The following is an 18,649-nucleotide window of genomic DNA, read 5'->3' as shown; positions in this document are numbered from 1 at the left end:
TCCTCCGTTACTAACACTACTGTAAAATAAAATACGAAACTAACAAATACAAAATGTCACAGTAGCTATAACACATGGAGACAGAAATGTAACAACAAAACCATTGAAATACATTCTTTATCTTCTGTGAAAAATCGGTAGTGTTACTGGAGACTGACCTTGTGATGTAAAACTAAATGATTATTTTGTTAAACAATTACTCCATGCTTTTAAAAAAGCAATACTTTCAATGGCTATTTTTCTTATTTATTTAAAACATTTTCTGTTTTCAGAAGGCTAGATGAGACGAATGTTGTGATTAAAAAAATAGTGGATGATATTAAACTTCCAAGTCAAATCACCATTAAAGCAAATAATTCAAATAGTTCTGTGAGATAAAATTGAGTTTATCGTAGGCTTGGTTTACATGTATAGTGTTATTGGCAATATGCAAGGTGTTTCAAAATGGTTGACGCTATTCTAAATGCCCATATCACAGAAACAACTATATGGATCTTTTTGAAACTAAATACACATAAGCGTTAAGTTCAAACATTGTATTGATTGAATTTACAAAGAAAAGTACGAATATTTGTTGGTTCTATCACATTTTTATAAATGTTCAATAAGAGCTCCGCCTGTGACGCTGCACACATCGAATCCTATTCAAGCTTGATTCAAACTCACACAAGCAGCCCTTTTCTAGAATTTTTTTTGCCCTCTTTGGAAAATTTGTGAAAAAGGCATGCTGCACTGTCTACAGTGACTGAGTGCGAGCGTACTCTAACACGCAAAATGCCTTTTCTTTCAAAGTGAACGGCATTTATTAACCTGAAATGATACAGATACTTAACTTGACACACACAAACTTGAAACGTTTCTTCACAAGCTGTGAAAATTAAAGGTCCTTTCAATGAACTTTTAAAATTATTGGCCTAAAAATAGGGGAATTTCCGATGAGAAATTAATGATTCAATTGTTCATTTGAAGATTTCTGCCATCAGGAAGGTAGATGAAAATAGCCCAAATAGTTCATTTATTTGTTTAAATAGAGGAAGCTTACCCAGGGAGAAGATAAGCTGCTTCCAAAAAGCCATGCTTAAAACCAGGAATCTTAGCGAGGGCGTCCAGCGGTCACAATGTAAGGTTGTGTGCGTATTTGTGTCTATGTTCATGTGCTTTTGGGTGTCAAGAGCTAGATTTATGACCCTTGGGCATTGTCAGTTTGATTAGGAGGTTATTTAGTGACCGATGTTGTTGATTGGGAAAACAACACACTGGCACCCCTTTTTTTAAATGCAGAATAATCCAAATTAAAAGGCACCGATTTGGTTTGTAGTACTTCCTTTAGTTTCCTGGTTTCAAAAATAGGAGAATCAAAGTTAATTGGAGGCAATTCACTTTATAGAAGTGGTACATTTACTCAACTGCATACAGCAGTGCTCTACCTAGAAATCAATTATTGAAAGAAAACCAGTGACAGCCACTATTAACTGAGGAAATCTTGACTTCTTAAAACCATGGTAACCTGTCAAACCAATAATAGAGTTGTGCCTATTTGAAGGTCCAGGAGTAGTTTGGAATCTTAATGTTAAAGAATTTTCCACACTACACATGCTCAACCAATAACATGTTGAGCACAAAGAACCTAGACCTTTATTTAAACTGTGTTCATGCCTAGAATATTTCATCTTCCATTCAGCTCAGTATTTTGGGTCGAGTTCTCCACAATGTAACAGAATAGTAACAATTCCATCAACAAAAAAATAATAATCTATTTATTTGCATCAGTGCCTTCCTCTAGAGGTCTAAATCTAGTGGAAGCTAGAGCTCTTGTTGGTGATAGGAATGAGTGGAGAAGTGTTGTAAAAGGATAGTCGGATGTTTGGGCGCGTTCTAAGGGATGGGTAGGGCACCTGTATGATGTGGCAGGGGTAAACCAGTGAAAGCTGTTGGGCCCTGCTGTTGAACAAAAGAGTGTGTTGTGTCACCCTGACCCGAGTGACATGGCCGCTTTCTTTTGTCCCGTTTTCATCAGGAGGGATGAAAGCATGGCCAACTTAGGTGCCGAGTTGCCCAACTTGTTTGGGTGTTTAGGCATTTGGGTTGGCCATGGTCCAAAAATGTTTCTGTGTTTTTTGCTATTTTTTCCCACTTTTTAATTTTCTTTGGATTACCTCTGGCCTGCATCCGCAACTCACCTTGCTGTGTGGGGGACTCGGTCTCAGCCGGGTTCTTCTTGACGGTGAGGTCTAGCGGGCCGTCTTGGTCGGCCATGAGCAGCTTGCTGAGGACGGGGTTCTGTGCAGAAGCGGCAGCCGGCACTGCCCCGTCAGCCTCGGGAGGGCTGAGGCAGGGCGAGGGAGAGGAGCAGGAGGCGGACGAGGGCGGCGAGCCGGGAATGGGGCCCGGGGGAGGCGGCGGCGTGCAGGGCCGTAGGCTTTGGTCCTTCATGACCCCGTTGGGCGGCAGCTGATGCGGAGGGGCGTCCTGAGTGCTTTTTGAGGTATATTCGGCGGCAAACTGGCGGATCATTCGCTGCATGATCTCACGAGCCACTAGAGGAATGTGGGGGTCCGACAAACTTGGGAGGTCTGCGGGTGTGATAAGAAAAGAGAAGAAATGAAATGCTGTGCTGTGCTGTGTTGTGCTGTGCAGCAGTGGGCCGCAACCTTTTCAGGACCATTTTAATGTCTGACTATTCTTGTGGCCCAACCCAATCATAACCTTAGGAATAATAACAATAACAACAGTAATTATCATATTAATAATAATAGGCCCAACTCCACTGTACAAACACTAGACCACTAAGAATCTATATGACATAGGAAAAGGCATTACCTTTTATCTCACCATCACACTATTTTTACTCACTGTAGCACATTGTACAACGTTGCGTCCACATAATGCTCCGTTACAACCTTGTACAACGTGGCACTGTGAGTAAACATAGTTTGATGAAAACAATCTTTAGACACTTTCACTGCTTAGATCCAGGATCAGTTCCCATTGCATTCAAACCTGACCATATGAGGTCAGCGATATTTATCAACTGATTAAATGATGCTCAATTACAGCGATACACTGTACTTCCATAAAACCTCAGTAAAACGCAAACCCAAATTTTGAGGTCTTGTTTGGTTGAAAAAATATGTGTGTTTACATGAATAAATACGGTATAAGCAAAATAATAAGGCATTTGTTTTTATTTCTTTGCGGCCCAGTACGTAACGACCCATGGCCAAGTAATGTAATTTCTGTGTAAAGGCTTGGGCTAAATTTCAAATGGCCTCATTCCTCTGATTTAATAATGCAAATCCATCAACAGAAGCATTAGAAAATATTTTCAAGTCAGCAAAAACATTTTTTAGGGTGTTGGCCAGCGGATACACTGACCCAATTAAAAAAAACATTGGAAGCTCTTCAACTTCAACGTTTCCTCAGCACAACCAACACCAGGGATATGTGGAAAGGCATTCAGGCCATCACCAGTTACAAGCCAACCACCGCCCCAGTGCAGAACACTAGCATGGACTTTCTGAATGACCTCAACAAATTCTTTGGAAGGTTCGAGGCACAAAACGGCACCCCTGCAGCGAAAGCGGTTCCAAATCAGGGCGAAAGAGCACTCCACCTGGACTCATCTGACGTGAGGAAGACCCTGAGAAGGGTCAACACAAGGAAGGCTCCAGGCCCGGACAACATTCCGGGGCGGGTACTTAGGGAGTGCGCCGATCAGCTGGCTTGTGTACTAACAGACATTTTCAACACCTCGCTAGACCAAGCCAAAGTACCATCATGCTTCAAATTTGCCAACATCATCCCAGTGCCAAAGAAACCCCAGATCTTATCACTCAACGATTACCGGCCCGTTGCACTGACTCCTATCATAATGAAGTGCTTTGAGAGACTGGTTAAAGAGCACATCACCTCCAGTCTCCCCTCCTCATTCGACCCCTTTCAGTTTGCCTACAGGACAAACCGCTCCACCAGGGATGCCATCTCCTCTGCGCTTCACCTGAGCCTGACACATCTAGAGGAGAAGAACACCCATGTGCGGATGCTGTTCCTGGACTTCAGTTCAGCATTCAACACCATCATCCCACAACATCTGGTGGACAAAATGAGACTCCTGGGTTTCAACACCCCCCTGCGGAACTGGCTGCTGGACTTCCTCTGTGACAGACCCCAATCAGTGCGGATAGGTCAGAACAGTTCAGATGTCATCTACCTCAGCACGGGCTCCCCCCAAGGCTGCGTCCTAAGCCCCTTGCTGTTCACCTTGATGACACACGACTGCGTCCCTAGGTCCGCCACAAACCACATCGTGAAGTATGCTGACGACACAACAGTGGTGGGCCTCATCAGGGATGACAACGACCTGGCCTACAGAGAGGAGGTGGAGCAGTTGGTGGGCTGGTGCAGGGACAACAGCCTGGTCCTGAATGTCGACAAAACTAAAGAGATCATTGTCGACTTTAGGAAAAACCAGCCCAACCATGCCCCACTTTGCATCAACAACAAGGCTGTGGAGGTTGTCAGCAGTATCAAGTTCCTAGGGGTGCACATTACAAACAAACTCACCTGGTCCGTAAACACTGCATCACTGGTTAAGAGGGCACAGCAGCGCCTGTACTTCCTGCGGAGGATGAGGAGAGCCCACCTGCCCCCACCCTCCCTCATTACATTCTACAGGGGCACCATAGAGAGTATCCTGACCAGCTGTATCTCTGTGTGGTGTGGAGGCTGCAGCGCTACCGACTGGGGTAGTGTTAGGAGGGTAACGAGGACAGCAGAGAAAATAATCGGGACTACACTTCCCTCCATTCAGGACATTGGCCAGAAGCACTGCCTATCCCATGCTAAAAACATTACCGGGGACCCCTCTCACCCCCATCATGGACTGTTCACTCTGCTAGCCTCTGGGAAGAGGTACTGCAGTGTGCGGTGCAGGACCACCAGGCTCCGCAATAGTCTAGTCCCCCTGGCCATTAGACTGTTAAATGGTCAATCTAACATATAGTTAACTTAAATCTAAACGGCTGCTAATCTGACTTTTGCACTACTGGCAGTTTTTTTTATAGCTTGCCACTCCTGCACATTGCTCTCTGCACTATTGTAATTACAGCGTTATTTTTACAGTGTTAATGTTACTGTGTACCTGACTTGTTAACCTGACTGCCCATTTTGCGCATCTGGTTAGCTACTCTTCTTGCACTATCGGAACTATGGTAAAATACTATACGTAGCCAAAATACAATACAACATTATTTATATCTGTACATTCAAGGAAACTGTGGGGGTCAGATGCATCGACATTTCGTTCTGTATACACGTGTACTAGAATGACAATAAAGTAGATCTGAATCTGAATCTGAAACTGGCAAAAGGAAATCTCAGAAACAAAGATAAAGTGAAAGCCGAGAAAATTACTTTCAAATTATTTGAAAGCAACTGCGACACAAAACACGACGTAGAAATGATGTTCTTTTAAGTAAAAATGTATTCATCTATTTGAAGGTAATTTTGCTTTTTATTTTTCTAGACAGACAGACGGACGGACGGATGTGTGTACAGTATGTATAGTCACACTGGAGTGAGTTCAGTTTAAAAACTGAAAAGTATTGTCAAATAGGAAAAAAGTAAAATTAAAAACAAACATTTCAACACAATGCTTTGATCAGATTTTAAATACCATGAATTAAAAGCAACATTATTTTACGTTTTTCGTAGAATGATCAAGAGCTCGAAATGTGAGCTGCGTCCTACAGAAATAATCCTGGTGCGAGGCTGAAATAATCCCAAAAATCGCCCGCGAAATCCATTAATCTCGCCTTTGAAACCAGATTACCAAGCACCATTTCTTTGTTTACCAACAGTCACTATTCATGATATAAACACTGGCAGAAATCAGTCGCTTGTTTCACATTGAGATGCTGGAAATACTACTCGAAAAACAACAAGACCAACAGTTTGTACACATAATTTAAGGCGGTTTAATACAGCATCAGTGTGCTCTTTAACAAAGGAACACAGGATCCAGAGTGGGAGGGGGTGCTGCTGAGAGGATTTCTGTGTTAAAAATGTTTTGCACACAGGGAATGGTGCACCAGATCACCCATTATAATTACATTGAATGAGGTTACTCAGCGAGCTTCCTTTTAAATAAAAATGATGGTAAAATTGCTGCACTCCTCACTAAAATCTGGCCTTTTAAACAGCTTGGCCTTTTTTCAAACTGAAAAATAGAAGGAAGGGTGTACAACTTTATAACCATTTCTGCAGAATAAATATACCTTGCGCAGACAGGCAATGTCTAATCTGATTGGTATTAAAGGATATTAAAATAATAATCGCAGTTGTTTGTTTAATCAAATTCGTTTTAATCTGTTTATGTATTTGGATGTTGGCATGCAAACAGCACAGCAGGCGGCTACCCAGGGGGCTGCCAAATGAATAAATCCGCTTTTTTGCGCATTTAAAGCGATCCACAAATGCCACCAACAACTATTGTAATGATCAATTAACATTATCATTTAAGACAGAGTTTTATTATTTTTAGAATGTCTATCATCCTTCAACAGATCAAGAAGAAACAATGCTGCACTAGGTTGAAACTTGTAACTGTGGTTGTCATTATATGATTGCATAATCATCTTTTGTCATTTCAATTCCATTACAAGAAGGTCATAGTAGATGTTAATTTCCATCAGTGGCTTCCTACTTTTTGACACGCACTTCATTGACCCTTTATGTCTGTTTCATTTTAGCGTCACTGTAATTCTGTGGCTCATCAACAACAAAGACTAACCATAGAAAAGTCTCTCTCAACTCTATAATGTCATCATGTACAGTATTAATTCCCTTGTTATGAGCAGAGTAATCATAAAAAATGTAATTATTGTGTGAGAGTTTAAAAACAAAACTGAGGTATTGTAAATGATCACTTTCTAGTTCAAAATTATTTCTCGAGGTTGGCACAAAAAACATCAAAAGATGTACAGTATGTCTTCAGGAAGTGGGTCAGCCTTGCTGGCCCACTTTTGAACACTTTTACTTTGGTTAACTTTAAATTAATTAAACATACCTGCAGGCAAAGAACATAATATATGGGTATGAAAACGTTGGTGCCTTTCAGGGTCCTAATTTTGCCTCATTTTTATCTGACTTTTATTTGACACAAGTTGACAATACATAAGTCTAAAAAACGATGAAGATGTTTTTATAAAAGCATACATATTTTTTCATGTTCTGGTATCACCGCTGAGCAATATTGTTCACGAAAATACACTATATATCATGTTTAGGTTAAATAAAAATATATAAGAAACATATCTAAAATAAATTATTTCAAACATGTTTTTTAGTGTATAACACGCACTTGTGTATAACACGCACCCCAAATCTTTGATGAAAAATCGATATGAAATTTTAATTCACTTTTTCTCAGCTCAAACGTTTCAGGTAGAAGAAATGGGAATCAAACACGGATCACAGCGTTGAGAGCGCCAAATCCTAACCATTGGACCTCCAGTGATATAGTTGACCTCTAAAAAGTTATAACATTTTATCTCATCATCACACAAATTTTTATTTTCGATTGTTAGTTCTGTTGTGCATTTCACATGTTACAATGACAATTAATTATATTCTATTATTCTATTCTAAGCATTGTGAGTGACAAACGTTGTTGAATACGTGCAGCCATGATAAAAATCATTTACGGACAGCGTAAATTATGAACACAATACCAAAATAAAATGTACAATGTATTTATCTAATGTCCTTCAAAGTCCAATTCATCATCAGACACACCAAAGACTTGCTTTCCAAGTCATGCTTTTTTGCGTTGATTTATATCTTTCAGGACTACTAATACTTTTTTTTCCTTTCTCCAACATTTGTTTTGGCATCGTGAGTGAAAAAACAGTCTGATGATGAGATTACACCTAATGCCTTTTCATATGCCATCCACTATCTAACTGATGGTCCAGTGTTTAGGATTTGGTACTCTCTCCGCTGCAACCCAATTTTGAATCCATTCATCAAATGTTTTGCTATTGTAGTCAGATATTTTTGACTGATCAATAATTGCATAAATATGGTAAAAATGTGTGTTACACACGGATAAATGGGATAAATGTTTAGTATAAACCCGTATTGTTTTACAGCTTCAACAGAATTAATTCAATTAAAGTTTCAATCCTGAGGTCACAGCATTATCGCTTCAACTTTGGCAACGCTAACAAAATAATATTATTGGTATAAAAATGCCAATTGAATGTAATATTAATAATAAAAAATGATATTTTTAAGGCATTTCTGAAATCATGTCTTCAACATCTCCATTAAGCGGGTTTAAGTAAGTGTACACAAGAATTGTCAAAGCTCAAAGGTAATATGCAGTAAACTGGTAAAAATATTGGGTGCTATTTAATTGTAATTGGCGTTTGTTTTTCATACAATCTTATGAAGTGCAGCCTAACTTCATGAAAATGCTTTAACTTATTTGACGGGGATAGTCTTTTTTTCCCCTCGCGACTAGAACCCGCTTGGCTTTTTTCAACACTTACTGTATGGCTGTTGTCATGGTAATGAAAGAGAGACTGGTACCCACTGCTCCAGCAGATACTAAACTAACAATAAATAATAGTCTACTTTAAAGTCTGTATTTGATTCCACAATTTTGCTACGTATTTACCTCTTACAGTCATGGACTTTTATGTTTTTATTTCACATATTGGCATATTCCAAAGTCAAAATATGAGTGTCCTTTAAGAGCGCGCTTTAATATATTTTGTGAACTATTCAACATATTCAGATTACTAGGTCAACCCCAAAATTAAAAATCCAAATTTAGAGCGAGTGAAAGGTATTAAAAATCGAATATTAATCATCTCCATACGGGAGCAGAAAGGATTACACTCAGTGTGTGTGCACGTGTAGTCATTCCAAGGGGGTGTGTACACTCCTCAAATTGGTTGATTTCCCAGTGGAAGGGAGCAAATTCTCTGACTTAACATGCTGCCTGTGCGCTCTCCAGCAAAGACACTCATCCATGAATTGATGAGTACGGTGCAAAATTGGGCGTTTGGTGTAGAGGTAAGATCTTGTGCCCGATCCCGAAACAATTCGGGCATAAAATGTCAATCGTTAAGTCGGCCAGGGCATCTCCATCAGAATTGTTTCAATTTTTTTTCTTCGTGGAGGATCTACACAGTGTTACTTTTACTCAAGTAATTATTTACTTCTGCTTGAGTAATATTATCCTGAGGTAAAGTACTTTTACTTGAGTAACTCACTTCAGCGCTGCACCTTGGCGCCAAGGTGCACAATTGATTTGAGGGACCGTACCCGAAGTAAACCCAGACCTGCACCAAAGTCCACCAAAGTGCAGCATCGGGTTTACTTAGGGCTCGGTCCCTCAAATCAAGTTAACCGGTCAGGCTCGGGCTGGTTCAGGCTTTTACACCAGTGAGACAGGTCAGGTTGGGCAGGATTTTTTATGACCGATCTTACTTTTAATGTTGTGTTTGCGGGTGTTTTGTACCTTTCCTGTGAAACACAGCATTGAGGAAGTCTTGCGCTTGTCTCTCCAGTCGGCTGAGGCGAGTCTGTTCCCGTTTTGCGTCCTCACCTTCCGACGACAGCTGACCGTCAGTGATCGTGTCTTCTGTATTGTGATCCTGCAAAAGACCGCGAAACAGAATCTTAGCATCCGCTAATCAAGGTTCACGTTTGATTACCAGGGCTGCAACTACTACGCCCTACAGTTTAACTGTACGGGTCAGGTGTATCGACATTTCGTTCTGTGTGCATTGTTACAAAGAATGACAATACAAGTAAATTATTATTATTATTATTACTTTGTCGGCAAAAATGGATCATGTAAATAGTTGACAATGAATGAATGTGAGGCATTCTGAGTGTAATGTGCTGAGAGTTGCCTGTGTGATATAGCGTCTCTGTCTGGAGGGGTAACATAAACATACAGAATGGCGACATAAACATCAAGTAAGTAGCTTCAAAGGTTCGGGCGCAGTTTAGCCAGGATACGGCCCAAAAAAACTACTTGGGAAATTCGCAAAGCAGACCTTGTATATCGTGGCAGTAGCTCCGTGATGCAATATTTAACAAGCACGTATGACTGTTGAACGAAAATGAGTCGCCTTGTTAAAACTTAACTTAACATTCCAGGCAATACTGTTTTGATGACATGAATTGTACAATTTATAAGGGTTTTGCTATAAACGAGAGCTGGAGCATTTTCCCAGAGAGATTTGATTTTAAACTGTTGAGAATCGTTCAGTTCTTAAGTTACAGACTTTCAGTTGACTACTGAGTGTACTTCACTAAATGCACAAAAATAATTCTGCAATTTACTTTTCTACTTCTGCAAATGAGCCTGTCTATTGTTTACAGGGATAATAAATGTTTACTTGATTTAAATTCAATTTTTATTTGCCTGGCCAAAGAAAAATGAACAGGGCTTTATTTATGGATTTATGTCCCTGCTGATCAAGCGCTGTGTTTTTTTATTTTTTGCAAATCCACAGTATGTGCCATAATCACTGCATCCATTTTCTTAAGTTCTTTGTCATTTTCCACTTATTTGAATCAACGTTTTTCTAAATGTAGGTAAGTAAAAAAAAACAACAACAACAGATTCAGGGTGAAAATAGCGGCGATGGGCTCCAGCTGCTTCAAACCCAAATCGCTGACTTCCAGTTATATTTTTGGTAAGGTTCTTTCAAACTTTTTGATGCATCCTTGATAAGTTTATTTGTTTTTTAATATTGGACACCTGCAAAAGAGAGTGTATATGATGCCAGTACGTTTATACCTCACTGTTGTTCGTTGTTTGGACTATTATGTATTGTTAACATCATTGTCACTATCGGCCAATCATGTTGCTGTCCTTTGATTTTCCACACCCTTTATGGTGGTTCTTTTGTACCATAAGAGATTTTATTTTAAAAATGGGCTCAGAGGAGGGATTTCAGAAGAGGTTGGAATTTCTTATCTGAGGTTTGGGTGCTCTCCTGTTCTCCTTGCTAGTTGAATAATCCATTGTTGTCTTCTTTCCTTATAAATTCTCATGGGATTAATTGAAATATTTAATTGCTGCAAAGCCCTGAATATCAAATAAATAACATACCCTTTTTATCTTCTTTTGTATTTGGTCTCTTGTAAAAGATCCCAAGCCAAATATGGTCAATAATGGCTTTAAATAGTCTGACAAGAAGCACTGTCAGCATGTATAAGTGTGTCTTTCTGTGGGTGTGCGTGCCTCTGCGCGTGTGTTAATGGAGCAAGACAAAGAGCAGATATATTTTAACTGCCGTGCTTTCAATTCGGCATTCGCCGTCCAATCGATGAATCAATCAATCCTGGCAAGAAACAAAACAAGAAAACCTTATCGAACGGAGGAATGCAACATTGTTATTTTTTATCTGTCCATCTGCCGGACTATCGCCAGGGGGCTATTTTATTTTTTACATCGATTACCATCTTAATTTTACGATCCTATTTGAATGCTGTTGGATAAATCAAAAAGAGGGAAAAAAGCTGTCGAAGAAGCTTAGTGGGACAGATGGGCAGGACAAAAGGGTGAGCGTGGGCTTTATTCAAAGTATATTTTTAGGAGGCAGATGGCTAACCTAGCTCAGAGCAGGGTCAAGTCAGAGAATAAGGGGTTCTAAATAAAGACCGAATTATTTCATTTCCTTTGTACTCATCTTTAGTGCATCTCAAAGGAAATCAAACACAACTCTGAGCTTAGGCAAATGACGCCAAAGCTAATGTGATAGCATATTAGATATTTAGTAAAAAGGGGCCATTTGATACATCAGCGCCGTCTTACCTTGAGTTTCTCAACTCGCAGGCAGCAGAAGAGACAGTTGTCATCAAACGACCAGTCGGACACTTCCTCTGGCTCGCAATCTGCAAAATACAGATGCTATAATCAAAAATGTTCACAGAAAACGGGCATGCATATGAAGCAAGATGGTGTTTGGAAACAAGTCATCTGTCAAGGTGTTAACCAATATTTACATGAATGGCATGCGACAATTTGAACGTGTAACGTATGAGAGAGGATTAAGTGCATGCGAACGCCTAATGTACATTGCATCCAGAGTGGATACGGTCCGGAATCTGCAAGACGACCATTTACATTGCATTTGTTTGCGTCTGAGCAAGTGTCCGGAAATCTGGGAGGAGGGATTGCACGAACAATAATCAAACAGCATGTGAAAAGTATAGGATACCCACAAATAAGACACCAAGCAGAATAATTTGTGTGAGTTGTGATGCATTTTTGTAGGGCAAATATCCCCCGACCCCCTTCATTTATCTCCCTCTTATGTGTTTAAAAAAATGAAAACCTACCAGGATCTAGATCAGGGGAGGATTACTACAAATATGATTTAAAGACCAAATTTTTTCATGTTTAGTAACCATGTCAGACATTGTTTTAAAATTATTTGACACCCTATTAACGGAGGTAAACGTAGAACTATTAGTGTGAGCAGCACAATAAAATATTTTGAGTTTAACTTCCGCTAGCTTAAATAGTAAAAAAAAAAAAAAATCAAAGCAGCGGTTGTTCATGCTATTTATAGTCAAGAGCTTTCTACTCATTTATTCAAGCACGCAAAACTGTAAAAAAATATATCTTACAACTCATTTGTGAATTTTTGACGCTTCTAAATGTTATTGCACTACATTTCCTTTGCATTATTGTCACCATTATTTCATTGCACTATTATTATGACTAAGCATTAGCTCTAAGCACACTGTTTTAAATGTTTTCTTATTTGTCCTGACAGTCTTTATTCTTGCTTATCTCTTCAAAGTTTATGTTACATAATTACCCTGAAGTTCCAAGTCTATTCTCGTTGTTTCACTACATTTTTATCAACTCAACTTCACTTACAAAGCCCTTTAAAAACAACCGCAGCTGAAGACTGTTGTATACAAATAAAAAAATAGATAATATAAAAGAAACCTTAAATAGCCAATAAAAACACTTAAAAAGTCATTTAAAAAGTATACAAATAATAAAACAGTAACGGGTATCATGCTGGGTCAAAAGCCAAGGAATCAATGGCAATAAAGACAATTCAATTCAATGAGCACACTTGTGCAAATATTATTTCCAGAATCTAGCATCTACCAAGTACGTCTTGGGTTTAAAATTGAGGACATTTTGTATGTGTAGTTAATGGAGCTCCTTTTTTGCCTTTTAGGTGTCTCACTGATGTCAAGGTATGCAGTTAGCTTGCATTTGCATATACTGTAAACTTATTTTGACAAATGGATGTAACTCCTTTTGACGTTTGACTTTCGGCCTGTGTTATGTCATTTCTTTAGCTTTATGAAAGTCTGCATGCAGCATTTGAAAGAAATAGAAAGCTTGCATAAAGCATGCGCCGTGCCGGAGTGGAACCGCGACAGACTTCGTCTGTTCCGGAGGCAATGTGCATTATCACACTGACAATACGGACGCCGGTCTGCATCAGTTTCAGAGGAGGTGTGAATTAGTTGTAAGACAATGATAGCAGTAACAAGGAAATAAAGGAGAGTGACGTGAATTTTCATTTCAAGTAATCATTTTTGCTCTCATTCAATCAAAGCTATCAGTGTTTTTTTATTCATCACTTTATTATCTGCACTGCTTATCCTCAGTAGGGTCGCTGGGTACTGGAGCCCATTCCAGCTATCTTCAGTCAGTGGGCAGGGGACAACCTGAACTGGTTGCCAGCCAGTCGCAGGGCACACAGAGACTGACAACTCACTCGCTCATTCACACATAGGGACAATTTGGACTGGCCAATCAACCTAACATGCATGTTTTGGAATGTGGGAGGAAACCAAAGTGCCCGGAGGTAACCCAAGCAAACACGAGGAGAACATGCAAACTCCGCACTGGAAGGCTTCTAGCTGGATCTGATCCCATGACCTTAGAACGATGCCGCAGACGCGCCATTCAGTGTTTTTTAGCAAAATCAAAAACTAAAAAAGAACATTATTTTAGGATGTTTAGAACCAAATATTAGAGTTTTGAGCACCATTGAATTCGATTTGTTATTTTAATTATTTTAATATTGCCAAGCTTTTATCAGTCATCTAAAAAGCAAAACAGTGATAACTTATCGAAATATACAGAAGCAATAAATTCACCACTGTCCCAATCAAACGTACTTTTTAACAATAACCAGAAACAGATTGAAATAATCGTAGCAATGGTTTCAGTGTTCAGGTGTCTATGATAACTTTCTAAACAATAAATAGCATAGGCGTTTATGTTATACTGTGAATAAGTTTGAATCCAACAACTAAAGAAGTCCTGTGTACCAATTTAAAATTTCCTAAAGTTTTTTTTTTTTCAGTTCTGTGATGAAATTATTAGGTTGTTTTGCAATTCATTGAGATAAATTATGTTTAAAGTAAAGTTTGCTTTTTTTAAATACTTATTTTTCTCATTTTGAAACATGTAAACTGTAACAAACGATGACCACTATTTTAAAAAGCTGACATTATTTCTATGAATGGTTCATAGTATTCGCTCGCTACTTTGAGGTTGGGTTATCGCTGGTTCACTGTTTTGCGGATTTTGAATTTATTTGTTGTGATTCATGTTGGCCTAGAGAGGGATGGGCACCAACCGGCTGTACTTGCCCAAGACCCACCACAGGAAATGCTGCCTTAGTTGTTAAAGGATCCAACCAACCATCATTAATACCATTGATTTCAACGTATTGTGGATTGTGTTCTGCAGCAGACAGCAGACAGAAATAGCTATCACGAGAGCAGGTTGTATGTGTATGTTAGGTGGGCGTGGGTGGGCATGACTGCCTGTGTCAGCGACTGTGATAAGATGCTGTATGCTGTCAGTCAAACCGCGTGGCGGGCGCACAAGTCAATGTGGCCAACCAAACTGAGGGATAATTGTGTATGGTGAATAAAAAAATAAAAAGTTGTTACTGTCTTTGTTTCTGCTTGTATTTTATGTAAAATGTATGCATTCGGATAAATCGTGGAAGAGTTGTCTACAACAACCCACACAGTTGGACGTTTAATAATAAGGCAATCCGATATGAGAATAACAGCACTATCACGCGCCATTGAAAAGGTTGCCATGAGCTGTCATTGTACACACTACAATTATTTGATTTTGTTTAGTATGCACCTAAACTATCTCTATGTGTATTGTTGTCATTTTCCTTTTATTTAAGTGTGTTAATCCATAAAAGTTAAGGCATGCACTCGTGTCCTTGGTCATAGAATCCTTTCAAAAACAAGAATGCTATAGCACTATGCAAAAATCATTCCGCTATGAACTTTCTTTATGCAGAGACCTATTGTTTGATTTTGCAGTGGTTTAATGCTTCTCGGGTTTTTCTTGTGGAAAAGGAATCACACACTCATCAGAAACAAGATGTTATTTATTATTCTGGGTTTTTTATATAATTATCATACCAGACTAATGTACAATTTGTGGGGTGTTTATATACGATATACATGAAGTGTTGTTTGGGCTTTATTCTGAAAATAACAATGCTTTAATGCAATGGTCAAGATGTTTTTGCCGTTTAGGGTCTATTAAAAAATTATATTATAACCCAAATGCAGCGGCACGGCATATGGGTGGTTAGCGCACAGCCCCACAGTGCAAAGGTCCAGGGTTCCATTCCAGCTACCGCAGCCTCCTCGTGCGGATTTTGCATGTTCATGTTCTCCCCTTGCCTGCGTGGGTTTCCTCCAGGCGGTCTGGTTCCCTCCCACATTCCAAAAACATGCATGTTTGGCCGGTCCAAATTGTCCCTCGGTGTCAATGAGTAAGTGAGTTGTCGGTCTCTGTATCCCGAGTGTCCCCTGCCCACTGCCGAAAATAGCTGGGATTGTGGGCTCCGGCACCCCCACGACCCTATCGAGATTAAGCACTGCAGAAAATGCAAAGATGGATTACATGTTTTGTCTTGTAACATTATATATTTGGAAACATTCCTTTTTTGGTTAAGGATATCTTCTCAGTACCATAAATTGAATTGAATTATCTTTATTGTCATTGGTATCAACGTTGAGGAACACTGTATTCAACAAGGTAAGACATGGCTCTCCAGGATAAACATTTAATAAAGACTTTAAAGAGAAAAAACACATAAACACTGTAACGATAAATAGACAACAGTATGTACAACATATTTTTTTGAGTTTTAAGATATAATAATGGTGTAATGAAAAAGAATAGTGCATCGTAACAATAGCAGTACAGTGGTAATAACATTATAATAATATAATGGTACAACTAAGTCAGGTCCGCTAATGTGCCTAGTAGTTTGAAAAGCAGAAGTTATGTTCTCAGTACACAAGAGACAGACAAGAGTAGCAGGCAGTTTTCTGCTGTCTCTGAGAGACTGAAAATCATTTTATTTTGAGGTTCCATTGCCAGTAAGTTTTATTCACTTGTGGGTAATAACTTAATTGTGTGATTTGGATTTACGTTCTAGTAATAAGAAGGAATTGGCTGTAGCAGTGTCTTTTGCAATATGCTAGTTACCCGTAAACTCTGGGCTAACTAAGTTGGCATTTTGGATGCATTTACTTTGTTTTAATATGTCTTTGCAGACCCCAAATGTGCATTTTGCAACGATTTTTGTCTATATATTTAGTTCCACCCTTTTGAGTATCAGTAAACCTGCATTGACATCCACATCTGGAGAGTCGTTGGTATGAGAAAAGTGTTGGTCTAAGGGAACATACTAAAATTGATGCCAACTCTTATGCATTTTTATTGTGAATTCAGCTAGAGAAAGGTTATATTGCATTATTTCCAAAGAAAACGCGCATTTTGTCCTCCAATCATTGTGGAAAGAGTTAGAAAATATCATTGTTGTCACAGCTTTTGAAAAGCAGGCAAAAATCTCTCTTTGTCAAGACCACTATTACAAAGGGAGCCAAACTCCTGTTTGTTTACTCGCTATTTTCCCTTTATTAACATGTTTAGAAAAGTACTTGTCCGATCATTTGTAACAAGGAAAATGTCTGTCCTTTTATTCTGCTCAGAAATAATAACGCTATAACATACCATTAAAGATTTTTAGCCATGAACTTTCTCTGCACAGACAACCATTCGTGCTTTGTTTGGTAGCTGCTTTTGAGGACAATTTGACTTGGCTATAAAAATCAAATGATATGAAGGTGTGGGTTTGTGGTACCTTGGAAAATTGTGCTGTCTTTGACTACTCCCGGCCCAAACAAGCCCTCCAGTATGCTTTCAAAGCCTGTGAAGAAAAAGTCATGTTAGTGTCCACAAATCCATCATGTCACCAATGACCACAGCTCAAAACACAGTCTAGAAAGAATCACCTTTTTTGCATGAATATACCTAATACATTTTGATCAGGGTTGCAACGATTAGTGTTTGAACAGCGACACTATGTAGCTAGGAAATAAAGATGTTTCCTTTTTAACCCAACTTCCACAAGACGTAACATCAAGGCGCCTTAAATAGGGCTGCAACCATTAGTTGAAGTTGTTGACCAAAATCGATGAAACAGTCGAGTATGAATTCTATTCTCGACTGTTGTGGTCAGACACATTTTCCAAAAGAGTGAGACATCTCTACATGACTATAATCCCACACATGCACAACAGAGTCTCTGACACAACAGAGTCTCTTACTCGAATGGTAACATAAACCTACAGATGCATACCAAAACTTCGAAAGTTTGGGAGCATTTGAGCAAAGATACGGCGAATGAAAATATTACAATGTTTGCAAAGCAGATCTTGCGTACCATGGCAGTACCTCGGTAATGCACAAATTTATAAAGAAAAAGCATAGCCAGTTGTACTGAACCAGAGGCTAACTCTCCTCGTTAGGGCTCAAGTAACATTAAATCCAATACGGTTTCAATGACATGCATTGTACATTTCATACGCATATATTTCGCTAAAAAAGAGAGCTAAAATAAACCTAAAGAAATGTTGGATTCAAACAACAAGTACGCGTACCAAAACTTCTAACATTTCGGAGCATTTTATCTTGGACATGGCCAATAAAAAGACTACTTGATAGTTTGCAAAGCAGACCTTGCATATCATGGCAGTAGCTCGGTGACGCACAAGAATTGAAAATGCAGTTGATCAAAACAGTGACTCCCCTTGGTAGAAAATAAGCAATATTCAAGTAAATACAGTTTTAATGGCATGAATGTAAGTTTTATTTGCGTATATTTCGCTATGAAAGAGAGCGGGAGCATTATGCCAGAATGCCTGGCAAACATATAAAAACGACAAAACATCACTGTTAACAACCTTGATTTCAAACTGTTCATTAAGTTCCTTTGTTACACACTTTGCAGTTGACCCACTGAATGTACTTCCCAAAATGCAGATCTTACTTGTTCTACTGCTAATAATGAACCTGGTATTGATATAAAGGGATAAAAAATGTTGAATTGATTTTAATTTATTATTTATTTGCCTTAAGCTAAAAAATAGAAAAGGGTTTGTTTATGGATTTATCTTTACTGACTGAGTACTGTGCCTAATTTTTGTTTTTTATTTAATTTCGCAGTAAGTTCAATAAAAGTTGTATTTCTTATTGAACAAATTTGTCTTGTATTTATCATCATTTTCCACATAACTAAATCAACGTCAT

General features: G+C 38.8%; 1 protein-coding gene across 2 annotated transcripts in view; it reads right to left on the bottom strand.

Moving 5' to 3' along the window:
• lcor (ligand dependent nuclear receptor corepressor) overlaps nt 1-18,649 on the bottom strand; it is a 91,167-nt gene that overhangs the window by 13,841 nt on the left and 58,677 nt on the right. For both annotated transcript variants that reach the window (XM_088342158.1, XM_088342157.1), the window contains exons 2-5: nt 17,202-17,267; nt 11,843-11,922; nt 9,530-9,665; nt 2,181-2,573 (exon numbers count right to left, since the gene is read on the bottom strand). In XM_088342158.1, coding sequence (XP_088198284.1) covers nt 2,181-2,573; nt 9,530-9,665; nt 11,843-11,922; nt 17,202-17,267 — 675 coding nt within the window. The remainder of the gene's footprint in view (nt 1-2,180; nt 2,574-9,529; nt 9,666-11,842; nt 11,923-17,201; nt 17,268-18,649) is intronic.

The sequence above is a fragment of the Urocampus carinirostris genome, chromosome 8 (assembly GCF_059441175.1).
Source record: "Urocampus carinirostris isolate Australia breed hairy pipefish chromosome 8, RoL_Ucar_1.0, whole genome shotgun sequence".
In the NCBI taxonomy this organism is placed as follows: Eukaryota; Metazoa; Chordata; class Actinopteri; order Syngnathiformes; family Syngnathidae; genus Urocampus; species Urocampus carinirostris.
Note: the sequence above shows the minus strand (reverse complement) of the source record. Positions and strands in the feature narration are given on the sequence as shown.